Source organism: Dysidea avara, chromosome 11 (genome assembly GCF_963678975.1).
Source record: "Dysidea avara chromosome 11, odDysAvar1.4, whole genome shotgun sequence".
Taxonomy (NCBI): Eukaryota; Metazoa; Porifera; class Demospongiae; order Dictyoceratida; family Dysideidae; genus Dysidea; species Dysidea avara.
In genome coordinates, this window is record NC_089282.1 from 10684034 (window position 1) to 10709289 (window position 25256).

A 25256-nucleotide genomic window follows, 5' to 3' on the forward strand; every position below is an offset into this window, starting at 1 on the left:
TTGTCTTTCCGCACCCATGTGAGCAAAATGGCTTATGCTAAAAACAGCTGTATGTGAGAAATGAAGGCTGCACAGAAGGAGTAAATACCTTTCTGGTAGGTAAACTTTGACTTTGAGGTGGTCTATTCATGCCAGCTTGAAAAACGGATTAAGTGAGTTCCTGAAGACGTTATGAATGCCATTAAAATAGGTATATGGGCATAAAACAACCAAAAACCAGTGTATCTGGCTTCATAGGTGGTCAGATGTAACAGATTCCTTTAAGGAGAAAGGGGGCATGTCCCGTACTTACTTGAAAGAAAATGAAGGGCAACCTTGATGCTTTCTCTGAGCAATTCTTGTGAGAAACCATGATAGACACACTTGAGAAGACAGTTCTGTGCATAATTTGTGGTTGAAGTGGTTTGTTCGAGTTATGCTTCTTTAGCAGTGCATAGCAACGTAATTAGCAATTACAAATGAATCACTAAACTACAGTATTTACAAATCTAATTATCTGGCTGAATTAATAATAGCAATAAAATTATATACATGATTGATTAATTGCCTATTTAGCTACAATGGAATAATATTAACTGCATACGTAGGTACCTGTTATTTTAGAAGTAGTATAACATCAACGGCATACGTTACCATAGTGTTTAACATTACTGAAACATTGTTTCCTACTCTCTAAGGAAATGGGCTTCCCAATAAAGTGGAAGTTATTCATCACAATTTGTATACTACAAGAAATTCCCATATAGGTCATTTCATAACATGATACATCCCTAGAAATCACAGAGCTGCACAATTTAGGTATAAAAGATGAACGATGAGTAGCACAAAACAACATCAAATCATTTAAACATTTTGAGTTTGTATTACACAATAAGTTAGATCATTATGCAGTACACAAAACTTTATTTGTTCTTTGTTTTTAATTTGGCATACTCTTATGGAAAGAAGGAGAAATACAATTGGAAATTCTTATGTGAAAACGGGGTAGCAGAATATAACGATGTTGAAGTCTGTCACGACAATCATAAAATACGACTTGAAAGATATGGAATTGATTGTTGCAATCACGAAGTAAGAAAACTTAGGGAAGAGTTCCAAAGTTCATTTCACAAGGTCTATGCCGAATTATTAGATAAGACAACAGTAAGTGTACTTATAAAATTTTTTAACAAAGTTGTATTATAACTTTTGCTACAGCAAACAGCTTTGAGAAAGACATGCACACCACATGATGTAGCTGATGACAACAAAGATGAAGTGATTGAAAAAATGTTCGATCAGATGTCCAGCACATGCAAGAGATACACTGATGTTATGGCATTAAAAAATCAACTACAATGTCATGTGTTCAGTGGTACACCTGATACAGCAACACAACTTACTCCATTTATTATCACTTTGCAGACAGCTGCAGTTAAACTTCAAGGAATAGAAGTAAGTATTAAATCTTCATTCGACATATGGCACTTTATGTGACCTATTCACAGCAAAAACACTACCATCATGAAGGGGGTAGGTCATGTGTAGAGTTCTCTACCGAACAATACCATCACATCTATAAATCAAACTTTTTGGAAAATGTGAATGCCTCACTCTTCTATAAAATAGCAGAATGGGAGGATGAAAATAATATATGTTGCAACTGGAATAGATATCAGCAAAAGATCACACTCTAAACAACAACCAGCAGCAGTAGATGTGTGTATGCATGTATGTATGTACATAATTATGTTTCTATTTCATCTTTTATATTCTGGTACCTTGACAAAAAGGATTGGTTATTCGCAAATAATTATACCGTGAATGGTTAACTCATTTAGACAGAATTCAAATTCAAGATTATCATTGCAGTCCATTACCTTTGCTTTTCTTTTAAATAAAAGATAAATAAAACTCACACTCTTTTTTACAGCTTGGCTGTTTGGCATGCACATCAAGTATACGAGGACCAATGTTCGAGGACCACAAACCAGAGGGCGGAATGTTTGCAAATCAGATACAAACTGAATGGGTGTGTTATAACTGATTTGTAGTATGGGGCATACACAGATCAGAGGTGCCCATTTGTAATGTGAAAAAAGCCAGACTAATATTTGGGTATGACTGAGTACTGTCTTCAAGGAACAATCTTATTATTTTGATGGTTAGCTAATTCATTGGTAGCTAGTTTTGCATGAACTAGTGTGTGGTGTATTCAGTCCAGCATTATACTGCTTCACATTTAGATGTATAATATTCGCTACTGAATAGTGTAGCAATATGATAGTCTTTGTTAGTCTAATTTATTTGTGAACAAGTGTGGTATATGGATGCCCATTCATTGTACTGCTTTATTCAGACAGAAAATGCATATGGCAACCCATCAGCTAATGTATTGACAAATTGATTGCCTAGTACATAGTGTAACTTAATTTGGTGGTCCAGTGTATGGTACTTTTAATGCCTTGGAACTAATAGATGAGTTTTATCATAAAGAATGCTAAACCACTGCCCTAGCAACCTAAATTTTACACCATTGTGAATGTCTAAAGTAACCTCTCCAAGTTTAAAAGGATAGTCTATGATGGGTATAGCAGAAATCAAACATAATCTGTACTTATTTTCCTAATCTATAGTATACTGCCACCAATCCTTACTCTTTCTTTTATTAATATTCTTGAAAATCTGATCATGAATTTGATACCTGCAAACTTGAAATATGATACATCACCTCTTGAAGCCACACTTGAGCTTGATTATAATAATCCAGGAAAAATTGAAGTCTTACAAGTTCATATATTTTAGAACTCAACTATCGAGCACTTTTACTGCAACTACATTGTAGTTACTGTTCCAAAATCAACTATACAATATGGAACAACACAGTAAATAACATTGTTGCAATAATTAACAAAATCACTGACAGCAGCACAAGTCAATACAGGTAGGTTGTTTAGCTGCATCACAATATGATCTTTATCATGTTGTGAGGAATAAATCCCCTGCCACAGACAAACACACAGACATTAAGAAACCATCAGCAAGTAGCCCTTGTACATATGTAATTCAGTAGATACTTTTCCATCTTGTCTACTTGCAATATCCATGGAGTCATTACCATAGATGAATGCACTAGCAATCGGTTTGGTAAGCTAGTCATCGCCATTAATGGTTGACCATGAAGGAGACATGTGAATAGTTAACATGGTAGAACAAATATTCAGGTTTTAAATACATACTATGCTACATACCTTTTGAACTACATAGGTAAAATTCCACCACAGAATGTTTTTTTCATGAAAGTTTGTGTGTGAACAAATAAATTCCTCGTTCATGTATTAGTGGATTGAAGGTTATAGTGTACATGCTTTTAAGGCACACTGACATTAAGAAGAAAAAATATACAGTTGCAAAGAAGAGACACTCACTCCACTATGACTTCAAAGTAAACTAAGTGATGGAGGCTACAAATAAAGGAAACACAAGCAAAGAATTTCAATGAAAATAATCAGCTAACTATATGAAAGCTTGGGGAAAAAGCAAGAAAGGGAATTCATATTGCCAATTTTACAATGACCATAACACAAACGCATTCAAAAATCACTGAGTTCCATAAACTACAGAATTTTAACATTTACATCTATCTATATATCAATGCACATAAGAGGCAATAAGCATTCTTTGCAATATGACATAAAAATTTTCAGACAGAAACCACTTTTGAGATTAAGATTAGAGAATATAGTGTATACACTGGTAGACTTTCTCAAATGATGCATTAAAACATGCTTACTGTAGTGAAGAGATGTATGTGGCACTGACAGTACAATGATGAAGCAGTACATTAATGACAATTCGAAGGTATTGATTACTGACAGTAATATAACTCCTGCACACCCACAGATTGAAAGTGTTTCTTATAAGGTCACTTGCATAAGAATAATAATGATAAGTATTGACATACTGTATCTAGGAGATGGCAGGATAAAGAGCAAACATGATACATATCTGACAGTTGCAATACAATGATTTGCAGAACATGGCAATCTGGACTCCAAGAAGTGATCATAGTCAAAGTGACCATGCATGTCAACTTGATACATTCTTTATGTAGGTACATGCATAGGTCAAAAGTTAATCAAATTTCCACTGCTAAAAGTCAATACATTAACTCACTGACCTGGACAGCAATTCGGGTCAGACCTGAATTTTGAACTAAACAGAGGCACTCCATTAAAACGGGTAACTATATAACGAATAGCCAGTCATAAATTACCATGGCTCCATGTATGCCTATAGACAGTATCCTACATTCTGGATAAGTGGCCATGGCTCATGAAATAACAGGCTTGTTGCAGGATTAATTACCTATACAATAACAATTGATTTGAGGTGTGGCTCCACGTAAGCTAGCAGATAGCAACAAGCATGGATTCTTACATACCTACATACTGCAATACACCTAATGCATGTATGCCTACAGGCAGTAACACATATCCTAGTAAGTGGGCATGACTCACGAAAGAAGCTGGGCTGCAACAGGACTAGACTATATATGACTTGTTTTAATATACTTCCACATTGTCAAATTAATTAATTCATTCACATGTGATCCAATCACAAAGCGGAACAGACCCAGATGACATTGACAAAATGTGACCTGGTTGGCCCAGATGGCTTGACGTTATTGCTTTGTAACATTTTTCAAATGTCTTGGTGATCCCTATTGTTAAGAATTCCTATAGCAACTAAACTAAACAGTATCAAATTTAACCTTACCCTATCTTCATTATCAAATGACAGTTCACATGTTGCAGTTGCCAAAAGGGAGAACAAACGTAGCAAGTGGATCAGATATCACAACTACTAGACACCATCCATCATTTTAAAGAGCTCTAAAACACACACAGTGCTGTTTACATCCAAAAACCTTTGTTGTCTTATAATTCTACTAGTTGGTTTGGTTCATTGTATATTCATATTTTATTATGTCATGATAGGAACTCAATGCAGACATGTGCAGTTAATGTGGTATGCAACAACCACTACGCTATATAAAAGTAGTTTTAGTCTTTGATCGATTACTAATCGAGAACTGTCTTTCAAACACCTACAAAGCATTGGAGTCAACTCCATTTCAACAACATATACATGTACATAGTTAGCATTTAATCATTACGGATGCTTGATAGGTGCGATGTTACTACACAAACACCTGTAGATTACCTCCCTACATTAACTTTATTTAACAAATTAAACTCAACCTCCCAGTTGCATGAGGATTGTGAGTGAAATACTAAGGAGTTCCTGATATTGAAGCCACAGGGATTTCTAAGGCCATAGAAAGGCTATAGCTTTTACTACCAAGCCTCACATACTTAGGAACCCCACACTGTACCCACTAATAACCAGAACAGCGATCCCTGCACTGGTAACAAGACATTTATTTAATGGACATTACCTATAAGAATAACGCACTGTACATGCTGATGTAATAGAGGATTCAAGAACCTAGATTCTGTGGAGTTCCAGATCACAGAAAAATTACAATATGGTTTTGATAAACGTTATTATTTAAATTTATTTTTGATTGTTACACGAGAAGGCTATTGCCAGTTTACAGAGTTTATGACAATGAAAGTCCATCAACCTTGCCGGGTAAATTTAGCAACGGTAATTGACAGTGTACTTCGTTATACTGGGCCATGTTATCCATCAATGGAAATAGTTTAACAGTTAAAAGGAGTATTCAAAAAGAAGCAAGTGGACGGTTGATCCTGTGTGTGCTTCTATCACCAGTTAAAAGAACTTTGATAATCACAAAGGAATAATTCAGTCCCTGCATCTGTTGTTTGGGCTTGCATCAATGTGGTACCCCAAATTAGGACAGCATACTAGCACAGCCCTTAGATATTAATATTGGAAGAGGTATACTACCCAAGCAATTCAAAGGTAAGTACAGTGTATATATATATATCCATGGGTAGTTAACCACCATACTTAAGAAGATTGGTGTCCTGATACAATGGTGACTATGAGCTGTAATATGACCTTATTCCTTTTGCAAGGAATATACAACCAACTGTGCTGTGATCATCTGCTAGAGGTAGTACCCTGTGCCACGTTGTATTATATGTACATTAATAATGAAACCCTATGATGGTTAATAATATTAACAGCACCTGGTAGTAGTGCTCCAGACATTTTCTTCTGATGGATGACCAAAGAAAGAATAAGAGCTCCTTATGCACATGATGGCAGAGTACAGTAAAGAGAAGCCAAGACAGAATCTGGTCTGAATTTATTTTTACCCTCAATCTTCATATTATGGAACAGACCTCAATCAACAGTTGAACTGGACAGCCTCAACCAATTTAAAGATAATTTATCCCTATAGTTAACTGTAGTACTGTTTAAGTAGGGATTGCATCAAAAGTGATATGTGTGCCACCAAAAAAGCCGCCTTTAAAAATCATCCTTGAGACATCTTACGTGACGAAAACCACCTTAATGGAACAATACTAAGCCATCTAACATGAAATATACAAGAAAACACTTTCAGGCGGCTGGATGTAGAATTGTAAAAAAATCGCTAAAATTCAAACTTTCATCTGCCCATGATCATTCACTAACCACGGTTGCAAGCATAGAGACCAAATCAAGCAGCGCACGGCCACCATTTTAAGCCACAACAACAACTCACTTGTGGGATGTGCCTTTTGGGGTTCCGACGGGTGTGCTTTGTCTGCGCCTTGTCTGCGCCTTGTCTTTCCTTTTATCTTCAGTCAGGTTGGTTGTCTTCTTCTTCAAGCATAGACACCATATCGAGGCGTTAATTTTCTATATCAACAGGGTGCTTAGTATGTATTAATTCTTAATTTGTACTAATTACAAATTTTAGCTACATATTCAAAATTTTACCATGGTCATGAACCACATGTCTGGGAACAAGCCACTATAAAAAGTGTTGTTATAAAACCTCTAATAAGGTGACACTGTGCTTTATGACTGCCACACCCACTGTTAAGGTTGCAGTACTTGGTTATTCCCGCTAACAAACAAGGCTTCCTTATACATGCATAGCATGTAAGAAATCCCTATTTATTTATTTTTCAGAGACGAGACAACAACGAAGAATGGCTTATAAGTAGACTGGTGTTTACTACAAATGATTCAGTGCTTGCTCCTACATAAGGTGATATTTAATGATGCAATGTTTCAAAAAAATTATAACAAAAACCATTGTTATAAAGAAAACAGATTGTAGTTGTTATTAATGTGAGGAAGTATCCCTTTATCGCAGGTGATACATACTTTAATAAACATGCTGGGACAAAAGGAAAGTGATTTACGGTACCGATTCTACACTCATGAAGCAGTACAAAACATTTGCAATATCAAATTTCTGTTCTGACAGCAACATAGCTCCCACACATTTTTCTCACTGCACTTATCAGATATATACACAAAGTCAGTGTAATACGCTTAAAGCAACGTATCTAGGAGATATGCTGGTAGCAAGAACAATGTTGTATATTTAATGAAACGATTCATATTTGCAACATAATCCACACTGTAATTTTTACAGTTAACATGCAGTAGTACGTATGCCAGTGAAATGTTAACTAACTTCTCATTCCTAATATCACCAAGTACAGGGCTTGAAGGCTGCTAAATTATGCAGACCTCAAATCATTTCCACTTGACATTTCACACCATTGCTTTGCACTCTTGTATCTGCTAATAACATAAAGAGATGACAAAACTGTAATAGCGATTGCAAAGAAATACCAGTTGTGTCACCAGTAAACAATTCAGATATATATATATATATATACCACACCTGTGGTTGAGATCAAAAGTGCTGCGCTGTAGTATATAACTGATATACCACATTAAAAGTGTAAAACGTCTGATCCATCAAGAATTTCTATTGATTTCCATCTCCAGGAGGTGCTGTTTCACTATAACTTACTATCTATAATTGTTTTCATCTACTGGGGTGTAGTATTATATAGTTATACAATGGCCACGAGTGCTCTGCCTGATATAAACGCACGAGCCTGAGGGCCGTCAGGCCCGAAGGCAAGTGCGTTTATACAGGCAGAGCACGAGTGCACGTTGTATAACTGTTATGTACCTCTCACCTAATAGGTGGGAAGAGTCTCACAAGACAGCTGTAACACTTATAAAGGCCAGATTTCTAACATGGATTGTGGGTAACCAAGCTGGACGTTGCGATGACATTCCCCCTGCAGTACTGCAGCCACCTGAGATATTGAAAGCTAGTACGCTATGGGTTATATCACTAACCTGCATTCGCTGTTCGACTCTCATCATGTAGTGCTCAGCATGCCAGTGTGCCATATAGACTAAGCACCAGACTAATCATCATAGTGATTCTCTCGAGTGAAAAAAAGCAGCTAAATAGATGGTTTAAGTAAACAAAATCTAACTACTAAATGATACTAGTCTATTTCTTACTATTCACACTGGCTAAACTCGAATCTGGTGGCATGACAAAACTGGTTCCCACAATCGAACGTAAAGGTTAGTATTATTTAGAATATATTTGTTTTATTGAGTCATTGTCAAAGTAGACTACAGTTTAATCTGGGCTAAGATGGCACCAGACTAGTAAGGTGTATAAGTACGTTTATATATATGTAGACTAGAGTTGTGGCCACCCGCGTTGGCTTTTTCGATCGCCATTGGCTGCTTGTAAACATTATATGTATTGGTGACGTTATGGCCCACAATCGACCTTTACATGTCGGGCTATAAAAGAATTCGAGTGATCTGTGAAGTGTCTTTCCACCTATTAGGTGAGGTGTCGTAGTGGTCTTCGCCACCGGCACTTGTGCTATGCTGCACAAAACCGCAGCCAGTGCAATATCTGTATATTACACTGCGGTCGGTGCATTATAACTTATAATGCACTTGTTGTGGTCTACAAAACCGCAACCAGTGCGTTATAAGTTATAATGCACTCGCTGCGGTCTGCAGCAGTGCAATATACAAATTATGGCACTGGCGGTGCCTTTGAACTGCCCACGCAGAGTGGTACATATAACAGTTATAACACGATTACTCGGGATATGACTAAATATGTGCGCTCTCGTGAATTGTGTGTATATTTTAGTCATATCCCTTGTAAGCGTGTTATAACTATAAAATATATCACATATATTTGATGCTAACATTTCATAAACAATATTCCGAATGGCCACAAAAAGAAGGCCTCTATACATAGAGTCTCACAAGGCTCTAAACAAGACTGTAAATGGTTTAGAGAATTCATTTTGACTATTCAACTAAGTTTAACAGAATTTTTGTTCCAGATCTTTCTAAACTTCTTTATTAAATTAACACTTGTGGAGAGAAAGTGAAGTTTATAATGTGAAGAAAAAGTTGTTACAAGTATAAGTACTGATGAAGACATTTCAACTTCATTTGATAAAACTGTTTTTGTTGTAAATTTTTTAAACCAGGCATGCACTCACAGCTGGCCAGCTGTGGGCACGCACTTTTGCCAGCTGTGGGTGTACACCTGGTTTACTGCAATTGTTCTCTGAAAAAAGTGGGTGTGTTTCTATATTTGTATATTTATTTGTCTTTCCGCACCCATGTGAGCAAAATGGCTTATGCTAAAACAGCTGTATGTGAGAAATGAAGGCTGCACAGAAGGAGTATATACCTTTCTGGTAGGTAAACTTTGACTTTGAGGTGGTCTATTCATGCCAGCTTGAAAAACGGATTAAGTGAGTTCCTGAAGACGTTATGAATGCCATTAAAATAGGTATATGGGCATAAAACAACCAAAAACCAGTGTATCTGGCTTCATAGGTGGTCAGATGTAACAGATTCCTTTAAGGAGAAAGGGGGCATGTCCCGTACTTACTTGAAAGAAAATGAAGGGCAACCTTGATGCTTTCTCTGAACAATTCTTGTGAGAAACCATGATAGACACACTTGAGAAGACAGTTCTGTGCATAATTTGTGGTTGAAGTGGTTTGTTCGAGTTATGCTTCTTTAGCAGTGCATAGCAACGTAATTAGCAATTACAAATGAATCACTAAACTACAGTATTTACAAATCTAATTATCTGGCTGAATTAATAATAGCAATAAAATTATATACATGATTGATTAATTGCCTATTTAGCTACAATGAAATAATATTAACTGCATACGTAGGTACCTGTTATTTTAGAAGTAGTATAATATCAACGGCATACGTTACCATAGTGTTTAACATTACTGAAACATTGTTTCCTACTCTCTAAGGAAATGGGCTTCCCAATAAAGTGGAAGTTATTCATCACAATTTGTATACTACAAGAAATTCCCATATAGGTCATTTCATAACATGATACATCCCTAGAAATCACAGAGCTGCACAATTTAGGTATAAAAGATGAACGATGAGTAGCACAAAACAACATCAAATCATTTAAACATTTTGAGTTTGTATTACACAATAAGTTAGATCATTATGCAGTACACAAAACTTTATTTGTTCTTTGTTTTTAATTTGGCATACTCTTATGGAAAGAAGGAGAAATACAATTGGAAATTCTTATGTGAAAACGGGGTAGCAGAATATAACGATGTTGAAGTCTGTCACGACAATCATAAAATACGACTTGAAAGATATGGAATTGATTGTTGCAATCACGAAGTAAGAAAACTTAGGGAAGAGTTCCAAAGTTCATTTCACAAGGTCTATGCCGAATTATTAGATAAGACAACAGTAAGTGTACTTATAAAATTTTTTAACAAAGTTGTATTATAACTTTTGCTACAGCAAACAGCTTTGAGAAAGACATGCACACCACATGATGTAGCTGATGACAACAAAGATGAAGTGATTGAAAAAATGTTCGATCAGATGTCCAGCACATGCAAGAGATACACTGATGTTATGGCATTAAAAAATCAACTACAATGTCATGTGTTCAGTGGTACACCTGATACAGCAACACAACTTACTCCATTTATTATCACTTTGCAGACAGCTGCAGTTAAACTTCAAGGAATAGAAGTAAGTATTAAATCTTCATTCGACATATGGCACTTTATGTGACCTATTCACAGCAAAAACACTACCATCATGAAGGGGGTAGGTCATGTGTAGAGTTCTCTACCGAACAATACCATCACATCTATAAATCAAACTTTTTGGAAAATGTGAATGCCTCACTCTTCTATAAAATAGCAGAATGGGAGGATGAAAATAATATATGTTGCAACTGGAATAGATATCAGCAAAAGATCACACTCTAAACAACAACCAGCAGCAGTAGATGTGTGTATGCATGTATGTATGTACATAATTATGTTTCTATTTCATCTTTTATATTCTGGTACCTTGACAAAAAGGATTGGTTATTCGCAAATAATTATACCATAGTGCTGTGAACCTGCAGAGTTTACTAAAACCGGTTATTGGAAGGTGAATAATTGGATATTGACTGGTTATTGTCTGATTGTAAATTAGCAGACATTATGGCACTAAACATGCCTTTTGGAAGCCTTAGGGTGGTACCAAAGCGACCATCAACATCCTGCCTTACAATAACAGCTATTACAAGCACATATTAACACATGCTTTGAGGTTATGTTGTGATGTTAACACTTGTGAGCAGGGGTAATTTATGGTTTACCAAGTGGGTGGGCAAAACCAGCTAAAAGGCTTCTTAGCCAATAATTGGCTTGATCTAGACAATACCAGTTAATAACCGGTTTTTCCATACCGGTTCACAACACTATTATACTGTGAATAGTTACTCATTTAGACAGAATTCAAATTCAAGGTTATTATTGCAGTCCATCACCTTTGCTTTTCTTTTAAATAAAATAAATAAAACTCACACTTTTTTTACAGCTTGGCTGTTTGGCATGCACATCAAGTATACGAGGACCAATGTTCGAGGACCACAAACCAGAGGGTGGAATGTTTGCAAATCAGATACAAACTGAATGGGTGTGTTATAACTGATTTGTAGTATGGGGCATACACAGATCAGGTGCCCATTTGTAATATGAAAAAAGCCAGACTAATATTTGGGTATGTTTTCAAGGAACAATCTTACTATTTTGATGGTTAGCTAATTCATTGGTAGCTAGTTTTGCATGAACTAGTGTGTGGTGTATTCAGTCCAGCATTATACTGCTTCACATTTAGATGTATAATATTCGCTACTGAATAGTGTAGCAATATGATAGTCTTTGTTAGTCTAATTTATTTGTGAACAAGTGTGGTATATGGATGCCCATTCATTGTACTGCTTTATTCAGACAGAAAATGCATATGGCAACCCATCAGCTAATGTATTGACAAATTGATTGCCTAGTACATAGTGTAACTTAATTTGGTGGTCCAGTGTATGGTACTTTTAATGCCTTGGAACTAATAGATGAGTTTTATCATAAAGAATGCTAAACCACTGCCCTAGCAACCTAAATTTTACACCATTGTGAATGACTAAAGTAACCTCTCCAAGTTTAAAAGGATAGTCTATGATGGGTATAGCAGAAATCAAATATAATCTGTACTTATTTTCCTAATCTATAGTATACTGCCACCAATCCTTACTCTTTCTTTTATTAATATTCTTGAAAATCTGATCATGAATTTGATACCTGCAAACTTGAAATATGATACATCACCTCTTGAAGCCACACTTGAGCTTGATTATAATAATCCAGGAAAATTTGAAGTCTTACAAGCTCATATATTTTAGAACTCAACTATCGAGCACTTTTACTGCAACTACATTGTAGTTACTGTTCCAAAATCAACTGTGCAATATGGAACAACACAGTAAATAACATTGTTGCAATAATTAACAAAATCACTGACAGCAGCACAAGTCAATACAGGTAGGTTGTTTAGCTGCATCACAATATGATCTTTATCATGTTGTGAGGAATAAATCCCCTGCCACAGACAAACACACAGACATTAAGAAACCATCAGCAAGTAGCCCTTGTACATATGTAATTCAGTAGATACTTTTCCATCTTGTCTACTTGCAATATCCATGGAGTCATTACCATAGATGAATGCACTAGCAATCGGTTTGGTAAGCTAGTCATCGCCATTAATGGTTGACCATGAAGGAGACATGTGAATAGTTAACATGGTAGAACAAATATTCAGGTTTTAAATACATACTATGCTACATACCTTTTGAACTACATAGGTAAAATTCCACCACAGAATGTTTTTTTCATGAAAGTTTGTGTGTGAACAAATAAATTCCTCGTTCATGTATTAGTGGATTGAAGGTTATAGTGTACATGCTTTTAAGGCACACTGACATTAAGAAGAAAAAATATACAGTTGCAAAGAAGAGACACTCACTCCACTATGACTTCAAAGTAAACTAAGTGATGGAGGCTACAAATAAAGGAAACACAAGCAAAGAATTTCAATGAAAATAATCAGCTAACTATATGAAAGCTTGGGGAAAAAGCAAGAAAGGGAATTCATATTGCCAATTTTACAATGACCATAACACAAACGCATTCAAAAATCACTGAGTTCCATAAACTACAGAATTTTAACATTTACATCTATCTATATATCAATGCACATAAGAGGCAATAAGCATTCTTTGCAATATGACATAAAAATTTTCAGACAGAAACCACTTTTGAGATTAAGATTAGAGAATATAGTGTATACACTGGTAGACTTTCTCAAATGATGCATTAAAACATGCTTACTGTAGTGAAGAGATGTATGTGGCACTGACAGTACAATGATGAAGCAGTACATTAATGACAATTCGAAGGTATTGATTACTGACAGTAATATAACTCCTGCACACCCACAGATTGAAAGTGTTTCTTATAAGGTCACTTGCATAAGAATAATAATGATAAGTATTGACATACTGTATCTAGGAGATGGCAGGATAAAGAGCAAACATGATACATATCTGACAGTTGCAATACAATGATTTGCAGAACATGGCAATCTGGACCCCAAGCAGTGATCATAGTCAAAGTGACCATGCATGTCAACTTGATACATTCTTTATGTAGGTACATGCATAGGTCAAAAGATAGTCAAGTTTCCACTGCTAAAAGTTAATACATTAACCCACTGACCTGGACAGCAATTCGGGTCAGACCTGGATTTTGAACTAAACAGAGGCACTCCAGGGTAACTATATAACGAATAGCCAGTCATAAATTACCATGGCTCCATGTATGCCTATAGACAGTATCCTACATTCTAGATAAGTGGCCATGGCTCATGAAATAACAGGCTTGCTGCAGGATTAGTTACCTATACAATAACAATTGATTTGTGGTGTGGCTCCACGTAAGCTCGCAGATAGCAACAAGCATGGATTCTCATCTGCCCATGATCATTCACTAACCACGGTTGCAAGCATAGAGACCAAATCAAGCAGCGCACGGCCACCATTTTAAGCCACAACAACAACTCACTTGTGGGATGTGCCTTTTGGGGTTCCGACGGGTGTGCTTTGTCTGCGCCTTGTCTTTCCTTTTATCTTCAGTCAGGTTGGTTGTCTTCTTCTTCAAGCATAGACACCATATCGAGGCGTTAATTTTCTATATCAACATTTTCCCTAAGCAGTATGATTAGACGTCACAGAACTATTTCAGAGCTGGATTTCAGAAGCGCTTCAGTCCCGGCGCTACTACAAGAGGTAGCTAGATATCAGCAACTTCACGATTGAGATCCCATTCACGACATGTTCATGACCACACCCCTCAAATAAAGATGTAGGTGGACTAGTAGTGATAGATTACAGAGACCCACCTCTTAACAATCTAGCTATTTACTTAACAGTAAACAAAATCACCTCACCCCTTATTGGTCTAGCTAGCTGCACACCCCTTGGCCGACCCAAGATATACTCTAATACAACAGCACTCTGTATGATAGAACAGTTACAAGTTAGCTACAATGTTTTGATAGACATAATTGTATAAGAAAAAGAAGCAAGCACAATACAAAAACAGTATTGTTCTAAAGGAGACAGGTGCCCCTCAGCAACAGCAAGGTTAACAGCTGGAGGCACACAGGGATGCTTGGATCTAGAATGCGATCCCCTGATACACATTATTGAAGAGCGCAGCAAGGACAACTCCAAACTACAGCGAAGCCAGCCCATAACCACAGAATATGGAGAACTCCACTTCGCACTGAGCAAATGGGCAAGATGTTTATAAGTGATGATATCTGTCTTCCCATACCTACAGATGTGGAATATACAAGTGGACTAATACAAGTTACATTGAAGCTAGCTTTGCCATAACAAAAAAAAACTAGTATTTAAAAAATTGTTAATTTAAAAATGAAGTGCGGATCTATGCAATAAAAGTAGTAAAACAAGAGATGAATGATGGCATTACAGCATAGCTCAGTGGGAAAGTCCCTACTTTAGCACATTAGCTATTATTATTTTGTTCAATGCCAAAGTAGGGACTTTCCACTGATCTATGCTGTAACACCATCATTCATCTCTTGTTTCACTACTTTTATTGTTCAATGCCAAAGTAGGGACTTTCCACTGATCTATGCTGTAACACCATCATTCATCTCTTGTTTCACTACTTTTATTGCATAGATCCCTACTTCATTTTTAAAATTAATAATTTTTTAAAATACTAGTAATTTCTGTGTTTTATACTCATGAATGAGTTCACCACAGCAATAAATAAAAAATAAGTGGTTTCATCGAAGGAATCAAGAATGCCTGAAATGCATTAATGAGAAATGGAGGTAGTATATCAAAAATATACTTCCTCCTAGGAGGACAATATACTTTGATATACTACCTCCATTTCTCATTAACGCATTTCTGAGCCACTGATAGCGGTGCTATATGACATTTATACATCTTGTATTCCCTTTGAAGTAAGGTGTATTAAGATAGACAGCTATATTATGACTATAAAACATGACCAAACATAACCCATTATTCTAGTTATCCTTCACTGTTATCTTCCCAAAATCATCTCATCAAACCTAAAGCCATTGTCACCAGAAACTCTGTTACCTGCAGACAACTGCCAATGCTAATTTCTTTATATGAACTACTCTACAATGAGGTACTATAGTATCCAATTTTACTATACCAAAGGAGCCACAACGGCAGGGATGTGGAACATCCTCTACTTCCAACACTTTAATACACAAATTTTTGCCACCAAAAAGCATGTTTTCCCACTAGGGACCCACAACAGGCTAATACAGAGAATTAGAATTTTGACACAGAAAAAAATTCCACATTCAGTGGTGACTTGATCCTCCAGCAATATATAGCCTAGACACACACACACTAATAGAGCCACAACCACTGGGATCAGGATATGGCAAAACATATTTGCATTGAAGAGAGATTGAAGCCAGTGCACCAACAACAGGGTGCTTTACAGTGCTCTGCTTGTTTAAGAGTAAGGATAGTCTTGCTGTTCATAACTGTCATGAATTGAATCCAACTAACCATAACATCACTGATCATGTACCTACCTCATCAGTGAACAACAGAGAACATTGTTCTACATGTGAAAGATCTTTTAACCAACCTAGTGATCACAAGAAGCCATACAATGTTTGTTGTGTCACCATTGGTTCTGTAGCAAAGGAGGACTAATTGTTCACAAGTGCAAGGCTGACAAGGCGATGTCTTGAGCTTCTTCATACGTTATCTTTATGGTAGTGGAGAGTAGGAGGATGGTGCGTGTGTGTGTATGTGTGTGCATGTGTGTGTCAGTGTGTACATACTTGCACATATTGAAGTTCAGGTATTTGTACGGGCACAGGTGTCTGATCCAACGTATTTGTAGTGTTTCATGATTGAAATTCTATGTTTGTTTCCTTCGCATGTAGCTTATAGTGAAAAACAACTCAATGTGTTTCAGTATATTGTTGCCAATTCACAATATAGTGCAAAGAATTTCCATTCTACAGCCAATTACTATACATTATTTTCTTGACATTATAAAATCTCTAACCTCTGATCCAGTAAAACTTGTGTGTGACATTTGAGCAATTTTGATGTATTAGTTTATACACAAGCGCTGCATGTTCAAACACAAATTTAAATGTAGGCTAGTTGTTCCACACAGTAAGCTCTGCAGTGGATATTTATCCAATACTTCACCACAATTACTACTGTACTTGTTCTGATGAAGCCACAGAAATATAATGGTCAAATATCAGAATACGCAGTTATAGTAACTTAGTAACAAAAGAGTTGATTTCCTGTTGAAATTGTGAAAGTGTAATGTAAACCTGTCAAGCTTCAACTATTGAATTACAAAAATAGGTTTCTTATTGGGGAGTATTTTCCTGCAGAATGCTATACATGTAACTGATCTTTTACCTATTGTCTACCAAATTATCCCTTCTTGTGTAGTTCACAATTTAAAAGATTCATTTTATCTATATAGTATAACATTACATGCCAGACTAAAACTTAAAGATAACATCCATCACAGCTGAGGGTGGTTTTTACAACACTAAATATAGACAATTTCAGGTATTTGCGCTGTTATAGATAACCGAGGAAATATCGCAGATACCGATTTAGACTATGGCTCATGTGGCTCTGGTCACTGCCAGTAATGGCAGCTTCCTGATCGAATTAGTGCTAAAATAGCTCAATGGTAGGCTTCCTAGATGAATATGATCATCTTTATGATCCAGTAATGCTTTCTTACAACACCTTTACACTCTAGTAATGATTTCTGATGGATATTGTGACTGGAATCCAGCAACGCACGTGACACATGTGACAAAAAGTTTTGTCACAGGTATCTAACCAGTTTAGATACCTATCCGCAAGTATCTATCGGATTTTAAATAACTCATTAACGACTAAACTTCAAAGCATACTATGTGTGACATAGCCTAATTCGAATTTTCAACACAACTACTATACAAAGCAGCATATAAGCATAGCATTGAAAGGTAAAATATGATATGACTTGTTTTACAGTTAATACTCATAGCCATTAACAATGCATATCTGCTGTGTCAGCAACTTGAAGGGATGTGTCCAGATTATTTATACTGTGATGCCAATTAAGCAATCACATCATTTTAATGAGCAGGCATGTCATTAAAATGGTGGTCTTTGTTTATCTGTCCTTGCATGACAATTACAAGACAGGTGACCTAGGTTAGATTGTCCCCTGGGCTGTCTAACATTATGACAAAGGCGGTATGTTGTAGTAGGAGGTGTGGTTAATCTGTTTGTGATGAAACGTTTTATTTTACAACAATAACATCGCTGTTAGTGTGGTTGTGATATTGCATGTCAATTACTCCTCAGCTGCTTGTTTAATTTCACAGTCATAGAATAAAACCTGTGGGATTGTTCTCCCATGTACTTATTAGCGCAAATGACAGAGATCGATGTAATTCTTGGGAGCCATAAAAATCACATTCTATTGCAATCTTGAATGGCTTCATAACAAAAGAAAATTGTGGCACGTTTCCCTTTAGTTTTAACTCATGCAGTGATTTCTGTAACATGAGCACAAGTAACCATATATTATGTATTAAATTACAGTATACAGTGGAACTTCAGTTATCCGGACCCCACTTATCAGGATTCTCAGTTAACCAAACTACAGAAATGACTGCTGTATTAGAGTAGTGACTGTTCTATTAGGGTAGTTGAAAATACAGGTATTTAAAAAAATTTCTTTGTACTATTTTAAAGCTATTTATACACACTTTCGAGATACAGATTTTTCAGACTTATGGACCACTCCTGGTCCAAGGGGTTCGGATAACTGAGGTTCCACTGCACATTGAGTGATGTTTAGTTATGTACTACTATGACTGATTAAGCATGCATTCTTATTGTGCTGTGTACTTTCTTGGCCACACAACTCACTAACAGAAGAGTTGTTACAAAATTATAGATAGAAACAGCTATATATGTTTACTGGCATACCAGTTTTATGACTCCACTTTAAGAACAACAAGGTGCAAATTGAGAACAACAAAATTCATTGTCCTTCAATCCATATATACTTACATATGAGATAATGTGTGCTACAACATACTACAATTTAAAACAAATTAATTTTATTGCTAATAGTTACCAGTATACATACAAATATGCTTACCTTAGACAATTGTAATAATATTACAATTGCTATGTTATAAATTATACGCAGTTGCTTGTATTCTATCCACTATGATTACTGTACGTAGCGTTTATATGGAGTGATGGAATATATGTAGCAAAATATGCTCTTCATAGCCACAGCAACAAGACATTAAATTATTTCTGTCTTAATGAATCAAAGCAGCGGAATTCGGTATACACATACAGTACAATTATAGAATATCAATGACTTACCTGTACTAGTTGAATACATAAGACTTAATAATGTGATGTTGATTTTCCTATTTGATAAAATACTGTTGCTACTGCAATTGTAGTACATTATTCAAGCATGTGCAACTAAGTGTTTCCTTTGGTACAACGCCTAAATGTCTTCTGTATGTCGTTTAAACCATACATAGCAACATATGAAACCACATTTAGTAACACTTGATATGTACATCCATGCGTCATTACCAAACAAGTGACCTTACATACATTTGCATTTTCTTGTAACTGACCACACATTTGACATGTCAGTCCAATGTCATTATAACCATCCACATCATTATTCATACCATGCACTCACAGAAATCCATACATGTTTTAGATGTCATTCACAATGTACAACATTACAATGTTTCAACCCAATATTTAAAATACAATTTTCTGTGACCAGGTAAACAACTTTGTACTGTATGTAATCATCATACAAATTACTATAAGCTACTATACATGTAGCTATTACATTATTACACACTCACCTTTTAGCATCATAAAGACTCGATGATAGCTGGATTATCAGCAGTGCTTTATCTAGTACAATACACTATGCTAACTGAAGATACCATATAAGTACACTGTACACTCTTGATAAGCACCACAGTGCAGTAACATTTAAATGTAAATAACCTGAGTGTGAGTTGTTAATTTAGTAATGTTTTGGTTATCATGGGTTAGACATGTGCCAATCCCACAATTGTCTAAGCTAATGTGTTAATCCCTACTATAACAAGGAACGCATGATTAATAAAACATACTGTAGTCTTCCTTAAAGGCAATAGTATGTAATCGCATACCATATTTTTTGCTGCTTGATAGTGTAAGAGCTTCTGCATATGATGGTGGAAGGTTCTTCTTGCCAGAAGCTGATGCTTGCATAGACTCTGTCAATACATTATCATATTGAATATTCGCTTTACACAAAAATAACTTGCTATATTATTAAAGTGTAAGGATATTTATTTATTTACATAAATAGCTGTCCATGTAAGTATACAATGTTAGTTATGGAAGTGAAATCTTTAAGAATGAACAGAATAAAGTTGCGGAAGGACAAACCCACCATTACAGCACTGTTATAGCTAGAGCCCAATATAGACTCATGCTGACACCCCCGATATAATAGTATATAATATCATTTCCTTGTGTGCTCAATGCTACTTCACAGAACCTGTGTAAGTGCAATTATGTAATGTCTAGAAACTAGAGAAAGCAGTACACAAAACGACACAATTCTGCTGAAACTTAATTTCAATCAAATAGTTGAGTTTGAATAAACCCACAATCAAGCTTTTCATGTGCTTGCATTGTTACACATACATATGTTTGAACCTTCAGTACAGTAACACCTTGTTGTTATTCTTATGTAGTTTCTAGCAAAATTCACATGGCACAATGTAAATACACTCATGAAGCGTGCCAACAGTTTCCCACACCTTAACCCAAGTGGCACATACCACTTATACTACAGGCATTCATGCTTTCCTTGATATAAACGCAGTTGTCCCTAAGGTATAACTACTACATAATTCCATCCCATTAAAGACTACAGATCAAGTGTCTACATTAATATTACAACAGGAAGTTAGAGAAATCATTAGATGAAGCTAAGGTATAATATTAAATGAAACCTATAAAATGCAAGCAATTGATATTGCTGTTAAGAACTGTTCCTATACAATGTCATATTTCCTTGACAATTTCAAAATGTATTGAAACTGGTAGTCTTTTTCAAAGGTACTGCTTGTGATATGATTTTGAATTGCTTACTTCATGGAGGACTGATTCTTTTCTGTCGCACATGCCCTAGCCAACATTGTTTGCATCCCTGAATTTGGATTATGGAGTCATACAATTTTGCTCTTTATTTATTTTCTCAGCCTCCCCTATTGCTAATGACATAATACTACAACAAATGTAAAAAACACTGGTGTATGTAATACCTGGAATTTCAGTTTCTCAACACTAATTTGACTCATATTAGGCGAGTTTACATGTAGTATGAATACAAAAGTTTTTTGTCACTAGAATTGAGTTGAAAGGTTGTCATACGTTTTCATGAGCTGAAGTGTTAAAATTGTAAAGATCATGCGAGGATGGTGCTACGTACATGTAAAAAATTCTTGTAGTGGTTGCGCTTTAATATTTAAGGTTTGTTTTTTTGCTGCAAAACTCACTACCTTTATTAGGTCTAGTGTAAGCTACAACCAGAAGCTATTGGAAAACTTACTAGTATAAATGCTCCTCATTCACTGTACAAATATTATTTGTACTATTGATAGTTATAGTTGATATGTCAATCTACAGTAAATGTTACAGTGCATTGCCAACTCTATGTGATAAAAAGCTACAGGGCTAGTGATTGGAGAAAATGTTGGTTATGATAACTGTAATCCCATCCAAAAACAGCTTATAGCTGTAAAAAAAGTGCACGTCCAAGTAAAGCAGAGTTAACTGCGACATAAAGTAATGATATCATAATGCAGCCATGTGTGAGGTGTGCAAGTTGTAAAATTAATATTAGCTAATCAGATAATACAATGTTATTGTTAAAGTGTTAATGAGAACTATGTGATACTGCTAGTTTTTAAGTGTGTCAACATCTTCATAAATGCCACACAAATTTGATTCTCAATAAAGCAATGTGTATAGATCTCTGATAGCAATAAATAGTTTGAGTTTGGCCGCCTTTCCTGTATACGGCAATGCTATGAACAAAGGAAAGGCTATTTATTGCTATCAGAGATGCTCACACACTTAAAAACTAGCAGCATCACATAGTTCTCATTAACAATTTAACAATAACATTGTATTATCTGATTAGCTAATATTAATTTTACAACTTGCACACCTCGCACATGGCTGCATTATGATATCATCACTTTTTGTCACAGTTAACTCTGCTTTACTTGGATGCACACTTTTTTACAGCTATGCGCTGTTTTTGGATGGGATTTCAATACTTTTGTTAGAATAAGCATACACTATTGATAACAGTAGGTGAATTTCCATGGTTTTGACAGAAACCCCAGATTACAGTGACAGAATATTAATATATAACTGTAATTTTAGTGGTCAGGACCACCCACAGGGGGAGGGGGGGCAACTGGGGAATTTTGCCTCGGGCCCCAGCCTGAAAGGGGCCCTAGGAGGCCCCATCAAGGGCCCCTTGAATACCTGTTTGAAACATCGATTTACTCTAATAGAGCAGTCAGGATCTAGATACTCTAATAGAGCAGTCACAGCATTCTTCAGAGGAGCAGTGTAGCAAGTTATAATTAAGGAGATATGATTGGTGATGGGAAGCTATTGTCATTGTTAGCATGTAATGACCTTTTTTTTTGGTCTTCGACTTACAGTTAGGCTGAAGTTGTGATTCAGAGTGGAACCCTTCCTTGCCCCTGGACCCCTCTTTAACTCTTTGCCCTGGGCCCCCCAATTTCTCTGGGCAGCCCTGTTAGTGGTATGCAACTGCAGTCAACTAATACCCATTTTAACTAGTAAACCCTTAGTAACACTTTGCCTTTCATCTTGTACTGCATTAAAACGATCAAGATACTCTAATAGAGCAGTCACAAAACAGCTGTAACACAGCAATCAATATTACAGCATAGTTACAACTTCTGCCTATCATTGGATTGTATAGTTTAAATTACTAGTTACTTACAGACTTTACAATATAAAAATACAGCACTTGTACGTGACTGTTCTATTAGAGTGATAGACTGCTCTATTAGAGTATCTCGATCTACTTCAAGCATTGACTAATTCAAGCAGAGAAGCCACACCCCTGCCCATAGCTCTTGTGAAATGAAATGAGAATAGTAGAGAAATGGCAAGTATGTACAGAGACAATAGAGGGACCCGTAATTATGTCCTGTTGTAAATAAACGCCTTTAAAATTATATTACTACTAAATAAATGCACCAGAATAGACTGTAATCTTTGCGAGGCTGTTGTCTCATTGCTTGTCTTTTCGTGTTGAAGGGATTTAGTGCCACTGAGACACAATTGGTGAGTTTAACTATACATGTACCGTACGGAGGGAAACTTTGGAGGGGGGAAAATTTGGCGAATCAAGAAAAATATCACTGTTGGCGAAATAAAATTTGGCGAATTGTTAGCAAAGCGCACGCCGTGTTGAATTAATTAGATCACTAATTGCTGTGCCTGAAGCGAGAACTAGAGTGTCACGCCTCTCAGCAATTTTCCGAGGATACCACGTGTACAGTAACTAGCTAGCTAGTGAGGTAGTCGAGGCAGGCTTGGCTCTATCGTAATGCCTGGCCCACTATCCCTTGGTCGAGTAGAAAATTGATTAGTTCGAGGCTTGGTTTGCTATTTTCTTCGCCACCAAAATATTTGGATGGGGAAAATTTGGCGAATCCATGGTCAATCACCGAATTTTAACGGCGCCAAAGTTTCCCTCCATACGGGATTTGTGTTGTAAAACTTAATTGTAAAAAGGCAATTAGCACATACCATGCCGGATAAAACATGTATTTGTACAGTAGAGTCTCTCACGATTATTAGACATTGGACCAGGGTAAACATTTTACTGCTATATTTAGAGGATGTAGCGTTTGTATATCTTAGTATCTTAATAAATAATCCTCCATGATCACTAATCACTAAGTACAGTGAAAATTGGTCATTATTCAGGAAGGACAAAATTTTCTGACCTAGCTTATTAAAGAGGTGGTTGCATTTTGCGACCTTAAAATGGTAAGAAGCATGCTGTTCTAACTGGCTATAGAGATGGATTTAGTATGTGACAGTGTATGAGACAGTGAGTGCTGACAGCAAGGGGGCAGCCAATCTGTTAGAACACCAAAGGCACTGCTTCAGACGTAGACAGTTGGCTGTCAGCCCAAAGTGTAAAAACTTTCACTTTTGGTCCTTACAAGCTCCTGATGAAGAAAGTGATGAAGTCATTATCCATAGGATAATATATATTTTTCAGAGTATCCGTTTCAGTTCTACTATATAGTAGCCAAGCATAAGATGAACATAATACAGCATTCCAGTGGTTAGTGGTGACCACAACACTGCCTGAGTTAAACTGTGGTGAGATTTGAGACTACCAGAGCCCTGGAATGCCTTCAACACATGAAATACCAAATATCTAATGCCTGGCTTTCATCCACAGTGGACCTGTCTTGGTGGCCACTTGTACAGAAGGGAAACAGCTGCCACACAGTCTTGTGAGTGAAACAGTTGCCACGCCCCTTAATTATCAATTTTTAAAATCTTGAGCAAAATTGTGTGTGCGAGCAAGTGCGATGTTGTGCTTCGGTAGTGCCGTGCATATGGTAGCCATATCAGATACTGCCTAGCAGTGACACATCGTGAGTATTTAAGTCACAATGCGTTACTGTATCCTCCATCTAAATACAATCCCTGAATGTGTCATTTTGTGTACAGAGCAATCTGCCACAAGAAGTGACCTGGGTAAGGTTTCAGTGTATATTGTTAACCATTAATATTGTTCACCATTGTTAACTATATGTACAGTGAAACCTCACTTAGCAGCCACCTCTTTAATAAGACCACCTCATTATATTGGCCACCTCTAGTAGGTCCCAAATATAGCTAAGCAGTACTTTATGACCTCATTAATAAGGCCACCTTGTTATTCAGGCCACATTTTCAGTCCCAGAGCTGGCCCTATTAATGAGGTTTCACTGTACTCATGTGAATTTTTATTTTTCGTAACTTTTCTTCTTCAGGTTTACTGATGGGCACTATGAAGCATTGTTGACTGGTCTGTGCATAATGTGGTGACTTGAAATGCTAAAACGGTACGTAGTATGTCTTGTATGTACATGTTGTAATGTGTTATAATGTGTCCAGACATCTTAGAATTGTATTCTCTATAAATACT

The 25256-nt window shown here is 36.3% G+C and overlaps 2 protein-coding genes across 2 annotated transcripts in view; one reads left to right on the forward strand and one right to left on the reverse strand.

Annotated features, from left to right (window-relative positions):
• LOC136237995 (uncharacterized) overlaps positions 1-25256 on the reverse strand; it is a 174129-nt gene that overhangs the window by 140979 nt on the left and 7894 nt on the right. Inside the window, exons 4-5 of the mRNA XM_066028296.1 lie at positions 20170-20256; positions 19855-19906 (exon numbers count right to left, since the gene is read on the reverse strand). Coding sequence (XP_065884368.1) covers positions 19855-19906; positions 20170-20256 — 139 coding nt within the window. The remainder of the gene's footprint in view (positions 1-19854; positions 19907-20169; positions 20257-25256) is intronic.
• Positions 1-25256, forward strand: part of LOC136237997 (uncharacterized) — a 294291-nt gene that overhangs the window by 47173 nt on the left and 221862 nt on the right. The gene's annotated exons all lie outside the window — the stretch shown is intronic.